General features: G+C 52.9%; 1 protein-coding gene across 4 annotated transcripts in view; it reads left to right on the forward strand.

Moving 5' to 3' along the window:
- The first annotated feature begins 2682 nt into the window (after nucleotides 1–2682).
- The window catches only part of GCK (glucokinase), a 37558-nt gene continuing 22074 nt past the window's right edge, over nucleotides 2683–18166 (forward strand). The window contains exons 1-2 of one of the 4 annotated variants that reach the window (XM_024099615.3): nucleotides 2683–2721; nucleotides 16425–16587. In XM_024099615.3, coding sequence (XP_023955383.2) covers nucleotides 2698–2721; nucleotides 16425–16587 — 187 coding nt within the window. In that variant the 5' untranslated portion in view covers nucleotides 2683–2697. Of the gene's footprint in view, nucleotides 2722–6591; nucleotides 6895–13233; nucleotides 15024–15157; nucleotides 15179–16424; nucleotides 16588–18166 lie in introns of those variants that run through there. The other 3 variants (XM_042859304.2, XM_065584370.1, XM_065584369.1) reach the window with 3 other exon arrangements.

The following is an 18166-nucleotide window of genomic DNA, read 5'->3' on the forward strand; positions in this document are numbered from 1 at the left end:
GCTCGTTCTCCTCCACTCTCGCTCATTCGCTAAATTTTCACCGGCCTGGGGCAGGGGATTGGGCTGCGGGAGGGGGTGAGGGCTCTGGCTGGGGGTGCAGGCTCTGGGGTGAGGCCGGGAATGAGGGGTTTGGGGTGCAAGAGGGAACTCTGGGCTGGGGGGGTGGGGCCAAGGGGTTTGCAGTGTGGGAGGGGGCTCCAGGCTGGGGCAGTGGGTTGAAGTGTGGGAGGGGGTGCGGGCTTCAGGGTGGAGCTATAAATGAGGGGTTCAGGGTGCAGGAGGGGGCTCTGAGCTGGAGCAGGTAGTTGGGGTCGGGGAGAGGGGGAGGGCTCCAGCTGGGGGTGCAGGCTCTGGGGTGGGGCCGGGGATGAGAGGTTTGGGGTACAGGAGGGCACTCCGGGCTGGGGTGTGGGACCAAGGGGTTCGGAGTGTGGGAGGGGGCTCCAGGCATTGGCGCGGGGGCTTTGGGTGCAGGAGTGCGGGCTCTGGGAGGGAGGTTGGGTGCAGGAGAGGGCTCAGGGCTGGGGTGGGAGGTTGGAGTGCAGGAGGGGTCCAGGCTCTGAGAGGGCGTTTAGGTGTGGGAGGGGACTCAGGGCTGGGGTGGGGGGTTGGAGTGTGGGAGGGGTCCAGGCTCTGGGAGGGAGTTTAGGTATGGGAGTGGGGTCAGGGCTGGGGCATGGGGTTGGGGTGTGGGAGGGGGTGCGGTTCTGGGCACGCTTACCCCAGGTGGCTTGCGGAAGTGGCCGGCACGTCCTGCCGGCTCCTAGGCACAGGGGCAGCCAAGGGGGCTCCGTGCGCTATCCCTGCCTGCAGCTCCGGCGCTTCCCTGAGCTGTGGGGGCAGTGCCTGCAGATGGGGGCAACACATGGAGACCCCTGTCCGCCTCTGTGCCTAGGAACTGGCGGGACATGCCGGCCACTTTTAGCGGCCTGATCAGCTGTGCTGACCGGAGTTGCCAGGGTCCCGGATGCCTGGCGACCCTAATACTGGGTGAGCACTGATATACCAGAGTCTGCCTCAATATATCAGAGTAAGCCTAACTATACTGAGGTGAGCCCCAATATACTTGGGTTGGGCCCCACTATACCAGGGTAGACACCCTTTTCCAGTATGAGCCCCACTCTATGTGAGTAAGGCCCTTTATACCAGGGTCATCACCTTGATACCAGGGTAAGCACAGATGTGTTGGGATAACTGCATCCACATGGAGCGATACAGATCTAACCATCTTGGTTTCAAGTCAATATTATAGCGGAGTGATAGCACCACCATACTCAAGGGTGAGGCTTGTTTGCTGTTTACCCTCCTCCACAGAACAGAGAACCCCACCCAAAAATTTCTGCATCAAGCCCCAAGCTTCTATAAGAGCTACATTATATCTACATCTGGTCTTAATTGAAAGACTTCAAGTGACAGAGAAGCCATCACATCTTCTGCAAAGCCTCCTTCCTACGAGATCTGCTGCCCTACAGGTGTGCTCTGTAATCTGGTGTGTCACATAGGTGGCTTTGTCTGAATTAGACTGGAAGCTTCTGGGGGCAATCGCCTTGTCTTCCTCTTCGCACTGGCTGTGCTCGCTTCAAGAATGAAATAATATCTGGGCTTCATTTGTGATCCCAGGACTGTGCCTTAGCAGGATCGCTGGGCCAAGCTGCTCCTTGCCTATTCCATATCTCGTTGGGTTATAAGGCCTCTGAAAGGGGAATGATGCAGAGCTGGACCCTAGTTTCATTCCCACCACGGCAGATGCTTACTCTCGTCTTTACTCAGATGTCTCATCTAAGCACCTTCCTGCTCTTTGTTAACCTTTGTTACTTGGAAGTGGGTTTCTCTGACCCAACACGGTCACCATGGGAGCAGAACAGGTTGCTAAGTCTTGCAGTGGAGTGGTTACCGCAGTAACAAGGAGATAAAGTGGTTGTTATGACAATTTGAAGGAAGACTGATCACCATGGCAGTGGCCTTCTGCATGAGAGCACTAATGGCCAGGTGGGGAGGGGGCCCCGTGAAGCAGGACAGCAACAGGATTTCCCTGGTTGCCACAGTAATACAAAGTTAATCTCAAGTTCCCAGGATGCAACTTGGGACCCCATTGAGGGCAAAAATGGGAAGGTGTCACCAGCCAAAAAAGTAAATAAACTTACTGGTAAGTTGAGAAAAGTGACTGGAGGAAGCAGGCAGGTGGGTGAGTGAAGCTGAGCACCCATGCTCCATTACCCCGAGGAGAGGAGGAGACCTTCAGTCGCCAGGAAGGGACTCGTTGCTTCTCTTCCGACAAGATGCAGGGTGACAAAATGGATCCCAACGTGATGGACGTACCTTCACCCCATCCCACCGAGTGAACCCCCAAACCAGAAGGAGTCTGAGATCCCGGGGGCTGGGGCAAGACAAAGTCCAGGGAAAGAAGGAGAAGCAGGAGCAGAATTGCTTTGATTTTGATTTTGCGTGCTAGAAAAGAGGAAACCAACCAACCAGCCTACGGCTGAAATAAACCAGTGAGGAAAGTGAAGGATTCACAAGCGCAGCAGGGCGGAGCTGTCTTCTCAGCCCAGGACCAGCTGCTTCAGGAGCAAGAGGTGGAATATTTCCGGGGCAAGAAAACAAGTGGTGGTGTGTGTTTTGACTCGGTGCGTGACGGATTTGCCAGCAGCCTGCCCCTTGCGGACAGCTGCCCCAATGCTGGATCGCAGAACCAGGATGGACAGCTCCAAGAAGGAGAAGGTAACATTTCTAGTTCTGGCTCTCCCTTAGCTTTGTGGGGCGATGAAGGTGCTGCCTGGGTGGATAGCGGATTAATCAGTAGGCCCCATCCTAAACCAGTGGTGGACTCCTTCAGTGCACCTCTGCAAAAGGCAGACCTTTCTGGGAACCCCCAGCTTCATTTAGTGCCCATCCATCACCCCTTGTTCCACTAGACTCCAAATCCTGCTGACATAGAAGTTGACACCCAATTTTTCAAGGATGTCTCAATTTCTGGAGACCCAGTTAGTGCCCAGGTCAATTCTGGACACTCAAAAATCTGAGGCATCCAAACTCAGAAGGTGCCTTTGAACATTTGGGCTTTAATTTCCAGGTTCGCTAGTGAAGCAACTCTTCGTTTGGTGTCTGGAGAGACGGCGGGTCTTAGCTGCGCGTGCTGCTGCGTTGTGATGAGATTGCACCCAGGGTCGCGTAGCTTGGCCGTCAGCATTCTGCCGGAGCATTCGGTGCCATCCCCGTGCCAAGAGCGCAGAAGGGGGACACGTGTGGCAAATGGTGGGCAATGTGGCGGAACTGTGTTCTGAGCTCGTCTCAGAACGTGGATTTGCTAACGCTGCCGAAATGGGTATTTTGTGCTGGGGGAAGAGGAAGTGCGTGGAGAGGATGGGCAGAGGGAGGGGTCTAGACATTTGGGGACAGGAGAAGGGCTCCAGCAGCTGGATTGTTGGTTGTCACTGAAGTGGTGTACTGGGATTTAGGGGTTAATAACCCACGTCTCAGTTGTACCTCATTATCCAAAGGATGGCACTGTATTGGGGCCAACACTGACACAGAGGGGAGAGTGCCCCCTATTAACCCCCCCTCAGCCTGCAGCACAGCACCCCCCTAGCACTGCACTGGCACCTTGGGGGTAATGCTGATTCAGAGGGGAGAGCGCCCCCTATTGAACCTCCCCATGCGGCTCCTGGTATTACAGTGTCCCCTAGCACCTGAGTGGAGCTCAGAAGAGAGAGCGCCCCCTATGGGCCCACCCGCGCCACAGCCACTGTAGGCTCAGGTCTTGTGTAAACAATCCCGGTTCCTTTTAATCTACAAGATCTGTCAAGATCACAGCTCCTCCAAGGAGTGTCCTATGTAAGAGGGGACTTGGGGGTTCTGCAGGTCGGGGGGTTCTGTGCCCAGGATGTTTAGTCCCGGGGAAACGACGCACAGCTCTGTCGGGAAGGCTTATGGTTCGGATCGCCGATTGGGCTGTTTGCTTTTCGACTTGGCTGTCTACCATCCAGCCTTGTTCCAAGCCCCAGTGATGGCTTGTCTCCCACCCTGCCTCTCCTCTGGGGCCCATTATAACCAGCCTGTCTGCAATTTGCGGGGATGTTTCTCAGTGTGGTACTCCAGCAGCTTGGATTTCGGGGCTGCCATAGAGTCTAACCTCTTTGGGCAGCAGGAAGGAGAAGTGTCTCATGGGGCTCATGGCGTCCTTGGCCCACTGACCTCATGCCATTGACATCTGCTGAGGGACCATATGCAGCGTCCTGCCACCATGTGACCTAGTTAGAGCCTGAGAACTAGAGCAAATAACTACACCCTCCACACACACACCATGTGCATCCCCATTGTGTGCTCAGAGATCACAGTCAATCTCAGCCAGGGGGTGAGCCAGAGGGAGCAGTCAGTGTGCATTGGCATCTCCCTGGGTGGGGAAGCAGGAAGAAAGGGCTGTCCCCTCACCCCCAAGCTGCAATGTTGTTTGGAGAAGCAGTCTGCCCATCTCAGGGATTGCAACATCCCAGCTCCCTGCAGTCCGGGGAGCCAATGGCAGTGCGTGGAGTGGGCAGGGCCCACGGAGCCCCAGCAATGCCCATTGTGTGAGCTGTGAAATATTAACTCTGCAGCAGCAGGCGCCTAGCACAGAGAGATCCCAGCTACACAGGACCCAAAGCCAGCCTGCATTCGCTGTGTGTGTGCTGGCCCGTGCAGGGAGCTGGGCTCACCCCCGGCTGGCTGAGAAACGAGGGTCCATGCCGCTCGTGCAGTGCCTCCTGCTGGCTGGGGCATGGTTTGGTTTGTGCCATGGCAGGGGCCTCAGGCATGGGTGGCACCTTGGTCTCTCCTGTTCCCTGCCCGTAGCACACAACAGTTTGATCTCCTGAGGACTGAAATGCTTTGGTCGAAGCGAAGGAATTGAGCCCAGCACAGGGGTATTTGGGTGACCGGTAATGCCTGTGCTAGGCAGGGGGGCAGCCTACATCATCTCATGGTCCCTTCTGGCCTTAAACTCTAGGCAACAATGAAAAAGAAGAAAAGCGGCGCATTGGGAGCTACCGTGTGTTAAAGGGGAGCGTGATACATGTCTGACGGAGAATTACGGGGCTGCCAGCGACAATCAAGACTGAACTCAGGGAAGGCCCCGGCTGGGTGCAGGTCACTTGCCAAGGTGTATCTCATTTAATCATTTCCCTGTTAGTGCAGGGGCCTCGAGCACTGGTGCACCTCAGTCCCACCCATTCTCTGCCCGTGGCACGGAATAGTCTATCTCTTTTTTGCTGCTGGTGGCCTGTGATATACAGGCGGTCAGACCAGATGACCTAGTGCTCCCATCTGGCCTTAAACTCCAGGATGCCTTTCTGTGCCTCAGAGCTTTATTGGTCCCCTAGGGCCTTCCAAGCTACATGTGTAAGGAGACGAGGGACCCTCTGTCCTTCCTTACACTCGATGCAGCAGAGAGATCAGCTGGCAGCTGTCTAGCAACTGCTAGCTTCCTTGTTTTGTCCTTTTCCTTTGGACCCCCTCTCTTCAGGATCCATGGGGCCAGAACCTGGGTCTGTAATGCCTAGTGCCTGAAGTTGTCTGGGCAGCTCCACTGATGTCTGGCCAGCTGTGACTCCCAAGCACACTGTCTCTTTTGGTCTCTGACTCCTGACTCTTGCTTATTGAACCTGGCCTAGCGAGTCCTCTGACCCCCAGCCCATGTACTACAGTCCTGAGGCTAACCTCAATGTGTGGACACCACCAGCCCTGCGGTGACTGCTAGGCAAGACTGCCTCCATCCCAGTTCCTTATGCTTTCCTCCAGGAGGTTCCATCCGGAAATCTCTATTAAAGGAGAGCTGAGGTTACAAGACTGGGTGCTCAGAAGTCAGGACAGAACGGCGTATCCGTTAGCTCAGGAGAGTCAGTATCCCAGGGCTTGGCTCGCTGCTGAGCTGAACACAAGTTCCATCACAGCAAGTGGAGATGGAAAAGCTGCTGCCCTGGGGGAACAGGGCGGGGTTGTGCCCTCCGGTGAATTTTCCCTTTCTGAGTTTCATGCGCTCAGCGAAGTGGGTGATGCTAGGAGAGGTGGCAGTACGGGGAGCAGGCTGACCAGCTACCAATAACTATCCCACCTCGCTTTTATCAACCATTTTACATCAGTAGATGTCAAAGCCCTTTACAAAGCAGGTCAATGTCATCAGCCCCGCTTTACAGATGGGGAAACCGAGGCACAGAGAGAGGTAGTGACATGGTCAAGGTCACCCAGCAGGCCAGTAGCGGAGCTGGGAATAGAACCAGGTCTCCTGGGTCCCAGTCCATTGCTCTGTCCACTAGGTCTCATTGCTTCCCAAATCGCCCCACAAGCCCACATTTGGGGTGCTTCATCCCAGAGACTTTCCTTTAATCGGTTTACTTTGGAGAGGCACATGGCCAGGTCTCCACAGTCGGATTTGTATCCTGAAAAAGGGCCGGAACCAGGAACGCTTCAGAATCACTAACAGCGCCAGAGTCAGAAACAGAGCCTGTAAGAGCCTCAGCACTACAGAAACTCTGCCAAGAGTCCTGTCAACAGAACGGATGTCAGCGATTGGGTGACGTGCCTCTGGGCCGCCTCCCACTGCCAAAGTCCCAGGGCACTGAGCTGGGTGTATTTCAACAGCTCCTGAATCTTTAGTCTCTTTGGGTTGGAAGAAGCTGTCGGGTGCTATGTGCAGCCCTCAGCCTTGAACTTCAGCAGCGGTGCAGCGCCAAGAGACACAGGCACAGCCAATCTGTTCAGCTTCAAAGCAGGCACCCAAAAGATACCTTTGGTGCCTGTGGAGAGCAAGAGGACTCCTGCCTGTCCTCAAAGCAAAGCAGACCCAGCCGATCTCTTCGGGGCAGAAGGACTGGAGCGGTGTCAAAGATGAAACCAATCCAGCATGAGGCCTTGCACCTGGTAAGCTCTGTATCCTGCCCACAGGAACCTCCGCCATCTCCCTTACTCGGCGTGATTTTCTGTTCGAGGTAGTGGTGGGCTGTTCCCTGCCTGTCAGACAGCGCTGGGTGGGAGTCACACCTAGCTCCGGTCACTCTGCTTTGCAGCAGCAGATCACAAAGCGCTATACAGAGGAGGGCGGGCGCATCACCCCCATTTTACAGATGGGGAAACTGAGGCACAGAGAGGGGCGGGACATGCCCAAACAGGCAGCAGCAGAGTCAGGGAGTGGGTCCTACCACCAGCCTGGGACTCAGGACTCCCAGCCTCTCCTCCTGACTTTGCTGCTGGCCCTGGGCAAGTGAGTTTAACTTCTCTGTGCTTTAGTTGCCCCTCCGCTGTCAAATTGGGGTGCATTAATCCTCCCTCGGTCACAGGGCGGCTGTGCTGAGTGAGTGATGTCTGGAAAGGCCTCGGTGGTCCTCCGGTGAAAGACCCCTCGTCTCCGTCACACAGCCCTGCTTGGTCCCTATCAGTGCCACTCTGAACCCTTGGGATCATCATTCTCCCACCTTCCCCAACATGCTGTCTGCAGCAGAGCAGTGCTGGGTGCTCCTGGGAATGCCTCAGGAACCAAAGACCCCCAGCTGGCCTTGCGCTGAGCCGAAGGGAGGCCAGTGCGCTCGAGCCGGCAGTTGCTGAGGGGTGGTTCCTGGGTTAGGCCCCGAGGTGGAGGACCCTGGGGGCCTAGCATCAGTCCCTGTGGTGGGCAAGGATAGCTTGGATGGTGGTTGTTGGGGACCTGGGCTCAGTGCTTGAGATGAGCAGGCGTGAGTTCTGTGGGGCTTGCCACGTGCGCTGCAGCCAAGGGCGGCTGAGAGTCCAAGACTGGCATCAGCCAAGGGCGGGCTCAGTCCTGCCCATGGTTGGCAGGGTCTGAAATGGGCAGCTGCCTCCCTAGCAGTGGGTGCTCCTGGGGTCAGCTGTGCAGAAGGCCCCAGGCGGGCAGGAGAGATGGAGAATCCCCGAGGGACACAGTGCTGCTTTCCGGGGCCTGCATGCTTCTCCGCCTGAGGGGCTGGGCTGACCCCCCCCGAACTCGGAGTGCACGCGATGTGGGTGGGGGCTTTCCTGTGCCCGTCCATGTGCCTGGCCAGCTTTACCAGGGAACAGCCTAGCATGGCTTGGTGGCTGGGGTACCAGATTGGGACTTAGGAGCCCTAGGTTCAAATCCCCCCTCTGCTCCTGGGTGACACTGGGTGAGTCATTGCTCACTCTGTGCCTCAGTTTCCCCATTTGTAAGTTTAAGCATTGGAACAATTACCCAGGGTGGTGGCAGATTTTCCATCCATGGCTCCACATTCTAGCTACCACTGCTCAAGGGCTTGGGGTCTCTGCGTCCCAGCTCTGCAGCACCCTTTCACACCGTTCACAACATGCCAAAGGCGCAGGCGCTCCTAACTGAATGGGAAAGACACGGCCAAACAGCCTGTCGCTGTGGTTACTGCAGAGCTCTGTCTAGACACCGGGAATGGGCTTGCTTTCCTGACCCACAGTCTGCACCGACAGCAAAACAGAAAGCAGCCTGTCCATTAGCTGTGCAGGGCTCAGCTGGGTGATGGTCTTGCACCACTCTCCCGATGCAGGCTGCACCGACCTAGTATCCTGCGCTCGTGGGAATAGGTCTCGCCGGCAATACCTTTGCTGTGATGGGAGAAAAAAGCGTGTCCGAGTTTTGTATCCTTGCACTCAACACTAGCGAGTTGTGAGTACCCGAGAGAATTCCTCAGGCAGCATCGCACCAGCCGTAGGTTGTTTGCAGGGGGTCCAAAGGATGGGGATGTTCATAGAGTCACAGATGCACAGAATTTAAGGGCAGAAGGGATCAGTAGGTATTCAAGCTCCTATATATCATCACAGGCCAGCACGAGGGAAAGGGGCTCAGATTAGCTCACCCCGGTGCAAAGCAGGGGTAAAACCCAACCAGAAGGGCAGCGTTTGTGCCCACTTTGCTCTTGTTTGAGGGCTTTTCTCACCCTTTAAATCAGTCACGTTTCACGGTCCTGGAGGTCACAGCCAGGACGTGGCCCCTAGCGCCGAACACACACCAGAAACTCGATTCTTCTGCTCTCAAGTGCCTCGTTTTCAAACGGGCCTCTACTCTGGCAACCGGCGCGTCTGACCTGGGCAGGTCACGCTGAACACTGGGCCATTGGGCTCAGTTGCAATGGTGCATGTAAAATGTGAATCCAAATGTGGTCCTAGTAGAGAAGTTACAAGGCCAAGCCCATCTCTTCCCTGGGCCTTTGCAGGGGATTGAGCTGAGGTCGAAGTGAGATGCCCTGTGTGGATGGGCTTTTATAATGATCTGCTGGGATAGGTATTTTCAGACAGAAAGGAAAGATTATCTTATTTGATGGCTTTCTCCTTCTGCCGGTCACCGTGGTAACTGGGCACCCTCCATATGAAATCAGTAGCAGTAGTGAAGTCCCATGGCACTCCTTCTTTTCAGAGTCAAAACTCTGTTTTGGTTTTAGATGTTATTAATTTGCTCTTTTGGGTTGGTCGGGGTGTGGGGGTTGGAAGAGGGGGTCTGTTGGAGTGTGGGGGTTGGAAGGGGGAGTCAGTGTTGGGGGTTGAGGGGAGGAAAGGGGTCAGGGTTGGGGGTCGGGGGTCAGTGTTGTCAGTCCTATGTTGGAAATACCCTTGTAACTGTAGGGCGCCCCCTTGTGTCTTGTGCATCTTGTGAGACGGACATTATGGAAACGGGCCCAGGACATCAGATACAACTTATTGCTGTTTTATGTATCTCATTAAATAACGAGGCAATATGCATGTCGATTCCACATCACAGCAGCAAGAGCACGGATGGCGTTTTAGCAAAGGTATTAGCCTGCAACCCAGGAGATGCAGGCAGGGCCGGCTCCAGGCACCAGCTTGCCAAGCAGGTGCTTGGGGCGGCCACTCTGGAGGGGGCGACACGTCCAGCTGTTCGGCGGCAATTCAGCGGATGGTCCCTCACTCCCGCTTGGAGCGAAGGACCTCCCGCCGAATAGCCGCCGCAGATCGCAATGGCGATCGCGGCTTTTTTTTTTTGCTCCACTTGGGGCGGCAAAAACCCTGGAGCCGGCCCTGGATGCAGGTGCTCTTCCTGCCCTCTCGGACTGGCAGCTCCATCATTTACAGGGGTCTGGTTGTTGTTAAGCACTTCCAGCTCCCAGAGACGTCAATTTGACCTTCAGTGCTCTGTGCCTCAGTTTCCCCATCTCTAGAATGCAGATCGTTAACCCTTCCCTACCCTGTGGGGGGGGTTGCAAGGATAAATTCGTTAATGCAGGTGGTGCACCAATACTATATGACAGGGCCAGAGGAAAGCCTAGAAATAAATGAAAGCCTAAATGGTTGTGCGCCTCCTCAACTCGGAGCAAGGCTCACTAGGAAGAGACTTACCTGGCCCCCATCACTGGAGCATTTCAGCAGCACACAGTCTTTACCACATTTATTGTCACACATCCCTGAGAGGTACGTCGAGGCTGTAATCCCCATTTCACAGATGGGAACTGAGGGGCAGAGCGACTAAGTGATTTGCCCAAGGTCACACGGGAACTCTGTGGCAGAGCAGGGACACAGCTGGTCACAGCTGGCTGAATAATGGGGAAAATATTTCAGGCTAATTTCTTTGACCATCAACAAGAAATCTCGTTGAATACATCCTTCCTGAATAGCCGCTTCTTGCTCTGCTTCCATCTGTTTCCCAGGTTGGGAAAGATATAATATTAGTTTAACAAGAAAAGACTTTTTTTCTCCCCGACTCAATCCAAATATGACAGCACTTTAAATGCCAGTGAGGCCTTCAGCTATTGCTGTGAACTGAACGTTTGCCAATCCAGCAGGAAGTTTCTCTCAGATATTTTCACTTGACATATAAATCGCGGCTGCTAAAGTGGAGCTGTGATGTCTGTCCCGCACTCCCTTTTTCCGTGGCTCCTAAGTCACCCCAACAATTTGCTTTGGAGGTAATACCTCCCAGACTCAGTCCAAAGAGGAAGGAATGCTCTTGGAAAGTTTGAGCAAAATCAGATCAGACATTTTTGAGTGATGTGAACGGAGGCGGGGAGGGGGGAGATCATTTCCCCCTGTGTTCCAGTTGAGGTTTTGTACTCAATTCTCAAGTGACTGGAGCTTGGAGCCTCAAATCTGCTCCACATTATAGTCCTCAAAGAGGTCCTGAAGAGAACCGGCTTGGTATTTTGGAAAGGTTTAAAGGCTTGTAAGTTGCAGTGAGCTCACATGCGCTCACTGTAACTTGACAGCTAGAGATGGGGAAACTGAGGCACAGAGCAATGACGGCAAAGCAAGCATGTTCATGCTCTCTCCCATGCTGCTCCTTGTGTTTGGGAGGAGCTGCCTGTAAACACCCTCCTTCAGATCTCTCTTTAACATTCTCCTTTGTCACGACGCCTGCAAAAACTTGACGACGATTCGGTCGCTGGGGTGCTGAGACCACTCCTGTCAGGCTGGCCAGCGTCTCATTGTTTCCTGTACTCCCCCACATTGGTCTGTCCGCATCTATCTGTTGTCTCTTGTCTTACCCTTAGATTGTTTGTTCTCTGGGGCGGGAACCGTCTTTTTGCTCTGTGTTTGTACAGCGCCTGGCACAACGGGGACCTGGTCCGTGACTGGGGCGCCGATCTATCATCATAATAGATACATGAAATTAAAAAGCCAAAATTAACCCACAGGGGAAATAAATGCTGAACCTCTTCTGTCCTATCCAGCTTCTCCTCCTGCCCTCATCCCCAACTCTGTGTTTCTGTCAGAGAGGGCAGGGGGGAGGGGTCCGCCTGGCACTTGGAGCGGAAGGTGGTCTTCAGCAGCGGTTTGGGGTCCTGGTGATTATTAGTCGTAGCCAGACATAGTTTGCAGACCACCGTCTCGGCCAACACCAGGAACCCCCAGAGTTCAAAGCACGATGATCTCTACAGCTTGAGCTGAAGAGCCAAGTTAGAGCTAAGTGACTTGAAAGAAGCAGTGAAACCCTAGAATAGGGAGGAGTGGGGAGAGTGGCTGGTAGTCGAGGCCCAAAGGGGAAGGGGCAGGTGGGATGGGGAGAAGAGGATGGTGTCATGGGCCCACCTAAGAGGAGAAAGTTGTGGAGAGGGAGAAAAGAGGGGGCCATGCCCTATAAACACAGATGAACCCATGGTGGGAGCCGCTGGCTCAAAGAAATGGGAATTACCTCAGGGCCTGCCACAGACAGAGGGTCGGGGGTAGTGTGTAATGAGGGAGCTGTGGGGATAATTGTGGGATTCTGGCTGAGAGATCACAGCACTGGGATGCTGCGGCACACTCCTTCCTGAAATGGGATCCTAATCTCATCCTGTGTCACCTTCCTGCAGAGGGTGCAGCGAGGGGTGAGGGCCCTGCCTGGCCACTGGGATTACGTTCCCCACTTCTCACCCTCTTGAGGTTCTGGAGTGTTCTCGGTGGGGCCCGCTCAGTGCAAATGCAAGGCCCGGGAGTTCGGGAGCCATTCGCTACGCACAGTGGAAACCGGGGAGGAGGGGCTCTTTGCGTGAACTCTTGGGAGCGTGCGAGGTAGGGAGGCTACCAAACGGCAGGGCATTGCAACCACCAGGGTGATGCAAGGCTTCTATATTTAGGAGCTGGCATGAGCCTGTCCTAAATATAGCACGAAATATGGGGCACTGACCTCCCTGCAGACCGCTGGCAGTCCCTCAAGTTACGAAAGAACCGCTCCATTTAGATTAGATGTGGAAGAGCGCCCAAGGTCCCATCCAGTCCCTCCCTGGGAGACCAGGCAAAGTCCTTCCCTAGGGGACTTGTATAATGTTTTCTCCAGGCTCGGTTTAAATGCCCCAAGTGTTACGCTCCAGCCATTTCCCTTTGAGGAGCGATGGTGTTCGTCCCGATGTGGTGATGTTTTCATAGCGCAGCGGAACTGGGAACTGTCCTCTGAGCTCTACGAGGGTGTGCACAGTGTGCTTTGTTCCACGGTGTGTATCTTCAGTGAACACGGCTATCTGGCCCTCACTGAGCGTATGTGGGTCCTTCATAGTCTTTATGGCTGTGTTCTACCCCTTAAAATAGCCTCAAAACCCATTGCACCCACTGTCTGATTGACTTGCTTTACAGTCCATTTTCATTTCACACCGAAGCATATTGGGTCTACGGTAAATATAGCAGGATGCAGATGAGCATATGCCATTGTTTGTACGTGTGTCCGGGGACAAACAAAATGGTTACGATGGAATTGAGATTGGAAATACATAGCCATCATTGCAGACGGAAAGGAAACCATTAAGAGGAATTTATTATTTAATAACCCAGACAAAGTGACATCAAACGAAGAGAAAGTGGGACATGCAGGGTTAAGGAAACTGCAGATGAATTTAAAATCCCCTCCCATCCCCGCTCCAAATCGTGAGATGACTCTACAACATCAAATGGACCTGATTCGGCTCTCACTGGCGGGTGCAAATCAGGGGTAACTTCACTGAAAGCAGCGGAGTGACCCCTGGCATAAAGCTGTTGTGAGATCAGAATCAGGCCCCGTATCTTTAATACTGATGCTACCCTTACCAGATTGTCCCACACAAAATACTGATGGTCTGCAGCAGTTGTTGACTGGGAGCTCTGACATCCGTCACCCCCCTGCCCTACGCCCGATCCTCCCTCTCCTTCCTGTAGGTCATGCCTCCCCTGCACTGTCTGTCCAGGTCATTTTATAACCTCCACCGCAGCATGAGTCTCCTCGCAGATCCCATGAAGTTGTCACTGGGGGAGGAGAGGGACTCATTCCATACCTTGGGGGATTTTATTCCCCAGGAGAATAGGGCACCCTGAAGGGGAAAGAGAGATTGAGCGGCAGAGAGCCATGCTCCGAGTGGGGGCATGACTTATAATAATAAATGGAGATATACCTATCTCATAGAATTGGAAGGGACCCTGAAAGGTCATTGAGTCCAGCCCCCTGCCTTCACTAGAAGGACCAAGGACTGATTTTGCCCCAGATCCCTAAGTAGCCTCCTCAAGGATTGAGCTCACAACCCTGGGTTTAGCAGGCCAGTGCTCAAACCACTGAGTTATCCCTCCCCCTGCTTCCTGGAGAGGTGACCTCTGCTCCGGCTGCTGCCCCACAGCTGACCAAGGCATGGGTGCATGGAACAGAGACACAGTTGGTTGAAGCCTGTGTGGAGTGACTGGCAGCAGATTGCTGGCTAAACTCTGACACATCATTGTTTTCTATGCAAACAGCGAGTCAAGGTCAGCGGTGATGGTCCCTACAGCTCAGTGACCCTGCTCTGAGGACAAGCCAGAAGATGTGGGGTCCTCTTTGTATAAGGTCACTGTTATCTTACTTTGGGACAGGGCCTCCGGGAAATACATTTCAGCCGGAGAGACTGGTGCCAATTCCAACATTACAAAAGACAGATCAGACCAGTGGCCACAGTTCTGAGCTGTTGGCAAGGGTGGACTTTAACAGGTGCGACATCACATGCTGGGAAGTAAACAGTCAGGGTGTTTTGAGGCTGCGGCATTACAACACCCAGCCTGGTGGGCTATAGCGAAGCGGACATTAAGCATAAACTTTAATGGGCTGTATTTGTAATAAGTTTACAGTAATGGGGTTTATAAGTCGCTTTTGAAGCAGCTTGGCTTCGATAGAGGGAAATAACCTTTGACGCAATTGCCCAGACAGGTGACAGTTTAGTAATTTTTTACTGTGGTCATGAGGTCTCCCGGACCTTGAGAAAGCATAAGCATGAGGTGTGTGACCAAGTGAAGAATAATGGATCATGATTTATGACCAGGAAAGTGGCCAGACCCTAATGGTCAAGAAGCTGTTGAAGAGCCCAGATTGTTGATCCAAGGGGGCTTGAGACAGTTTTGGTGGAGGCGTCAGTCCTGTTATTTCCTTATCGCTTGCTTGGGATAAACACATGGACTTGTGGACGGGACACAGAAGCAGTCCCCTAGGAAGGAGGGCCCCCAAGCCTGCCCTTGCTTGATCAGGACTGGACAATGCAGTTGAGCTGCAAAACCTGTGATCACCTGATTTGCCCAGAAGATCTCCAGGGAGGTCCTATGGGATGTGACCAGCTTGAATCTCAACCTTAAAAGACCAGGTAAGCGAGGAAGAAGTGTGCTCCTCTCCAGGTCCCCATAATGACAACCAAATGTCTGACACTCCTGCTTTTCCTGGGCTGGTTCCACAGAAAGTGGAGCCCAAGACACCGCAGACCAGCCAGTTGACCAGAGGATGATGCCCACTAACATGAAGGTACCTGAGCCAGAAGACATTGCCTGCTTCCCTACACTGCATTTCCTCTTTGACTCTCTGAAGCTCAACGGATCAAGCAAGACAAAGAGCAGATCCTTTTTCTTTTCCCCAGTGACTTTTCCTCTTTTTGTAGAATACCTGATACCTATGCAGGAACGCCTGTGAGGAGAGACTTGGCTTGTGTGTGTGTCCTCTGTGTGTGTGTGTGAGCCCATAGTACGAAATTAACCTAGGTTAATGCAACTCTTACCACATATCACTGAAGGCCATCCTGGGTTTGTAAAAATTCCAGCTTTAGCTCATTCTTTCCACAAGGGAAGGACACAGATTGAAATTACTGGGATTATATAGTTTTGTAATGTAATGATTAATTTTGCTCGTGCAATGATTTGAATCCATTGTTGGTCTCCACTTGTTTATATTGTTAGTTAACCGATTTTAATTTGTACTATTGTTAACTCCTTGATTGATTACTCTGATTTATGTTCTAACCTCAGTCTGATTCTCATATTGTTTAGCACTTTAAGGAAGTATAATTAACTAATTAGCCTTATAGTCATTTAGGCTCTTAAATAAAAGCCATAAAACCACATTGAGCTGATTTTCTCTAATCAAAAAGCTGTGAGGTCAAAAGAACCTTAGTTAAGGGGATTTTAATTAAACATTAACAAATCATTTAACTGTGGCCCTGAAAACCTTATTATTACTACAGTTCGCGGCACACCATAACCTAAAGCTTGGACAGTGTGAAACCCATAAGTACCCACCTTCTTCTCCCATGGCTGCTCTGTTCCACTACCCAAATCTCACTCCGTCAGGAGTGGCTGGGTTGAGCTGTTATCATGGTTTTCTGGTTAATTTTTTGATCTCCACTCTGACCACTTCGGATGCCCATGCTGCGTTCTAGGCTTCCCCTTTCTCCTGTGCGGCCAGAAGACCTCTTGAATTCTGCACTGCCTCTGACGAGCTCCCTGCACACGGGACCCTGATGTACCGAGCCTGTCCTTTCTGCACAGGAAAAGACTGGGCAGGCTCGGTGTAAGTGAATAAAATAAAAAAGCTGTTCAGTGTCTTGGAGCTTGTGTCAAAGCAAACACCTAAGGGGTGAGCACCTGCTCCCCATTCCAGGTGTGCATTCACCTGCATCCTCCACTGGTCTTGGGCATTAGATCCCCTGCTCCTCTTCCTTCCCCGGCACAAACTCACCTGGGTCCCTCCCCGCTTACCTGCATCTCTGCTGCCATAGGTGGAGCAGATCCTGTCGGAGTTCCGGCTGCAGGAGGAGGATCTGAAGAAGGTGATGCGTCGGATGCAGAAGGAAATGGATCGGGGGCTGAAGCTGGAGACGCACGAGGAAGCCTCCGTGAAAATGCTGCCCACTTACGTACGCTCCACGCCCGAAGGCTCAGGTAACACATTATCCTACAGGGTGTGAACGCCCAGGGGGAAATGGGAGCACAGAATTTCCCACCCCTACACCTTCCAGTGGTCCCATGGGTACACAGAGACCCCCCATAGAGACAGGGACCCACCCACCCTGGGGTAAGAATTTGGTCACCATCTGTCCACTCCTCTCCACCAAGGGCGTGCCGCTCGCAGCTTGGGGGAGGGAGCAATCAGTGGTGGTAGATGACAGAACAAGGAGCAATGGTCTCAAGTTGCAGTGGGGGAGGTCCAGGTTGGATATTAGGAAAAACTTTTTCACTAGGAGGGTGGTGAAGCACTGGAATGGGTTCCCTAGGGAGGTGGCAGAATCTCCATCCTTAGAGGTTTTTAAGGCCCGGCTTGACAAAGCCCTGGTTGGGATGATTTAGTTGGTGTTGGTCCTGCTTTGAGCAGAGGGTTGGACTAGATGACCTCCTGAGGTCTCTTCCAACCCTGATATTCTATGATTCTATGAATCATAGCGCGCTGGCCTTCGAATCCATGAAAGACCCACTAGAAGAAGGGCTAGAGAGGGCGGAACAGCCTGTCGAACCTCAGTCCTGCCATTGTCTGCTGAGAGGCATTGTCTCCAGTGCCAGTGAAGTCTGTGGGAGACGAGGAGGTTCTGCCTTTCTCAAGAGGTGCCCAGCACCTTCCAGAATTAGGCCCTCCCATAGGTGATTTCAAGGCGCCCATCTCTACTCCTTGGTGTCTTCTAGATCAGAGCTGCCTCATCTTTTGCAAACTCCGCTGGCTAGCACAGAGGCCAGGGCTTGTTTCGGGGAGGCTAGCGCTGACTCTGTGGCACTAGCCTCATTCAGTCAGCAGAAGGCAGGTTTGTCCTTGTGCTGGTCCCCAGAGAGGCGTTTTCTGGGTCATTACGCAATCTCCTGAATTCCCCCACCTCCCTCCAGCAGCAGCAAGAGATAGGTGATAAACCCTGTGGCAGGAACTGTGTTGACATGAGGGATGATGCGGGAGCACCCGGTGGGCTGGGCTTCCGATCAACTGGCCATAAACTGAAGTTGCCAAACAGAACCCAGCCATGTTAGATTCATTTGGACGCACAAGAGAGAAAGCAACGTGTCTGTAAAATGGAGGGAAAAGACAGGTCTTTCTCCGTTTGCTTTCTAAGCAAGTCTTCCAAGTTATTAACTGCCTTCCTCTGCAGGGGTCCATGCAGTGAACATCACAAGTCAGGAACAGAGCTGGTCAGAAAATGGGCTGTTTTTCTCCATGGAAAATGTTGACCTGTTGTTGAAAAAACAAACCTTTGTGGCCAAAACCCAGAACATGTTTGGTCAAAATCCCCCAAAATTTCAGTCAAAAACCAAACAGTTTTGGCCATGGTTTTTCAGGTTTTAGTTTTTGACAAAAAGTTAAAATTTTCCACAGGAAGGGGAGGGAACAGTTTGGGTTTTGGACTGAACATTTTCTGTCCTTTTGATGGAAAAAATAAAAACACCCCTCCCCCAACTAGATATTTTCCATGAAAATGTGCATTGAATCAAACTCCCAATTTTCCATCAGAAAAAAAAAAGGTTTGGGGGGAATTTTTCAACC

Source organism: Chrysemys picta, chromosome 2, assembly GCF_011386835.1.
Source record: "Chrysemys picta bellii isolate R12L10 chromosome 2, ASM1138683v2, whole genome shotgun sequence".
NCBI classification, from domain to species: domain Eukaryota; kingdom Metazoa; phylum Chordata; order Testudines; family Emydidae; genus Chrysemys; species Chrysemys picta.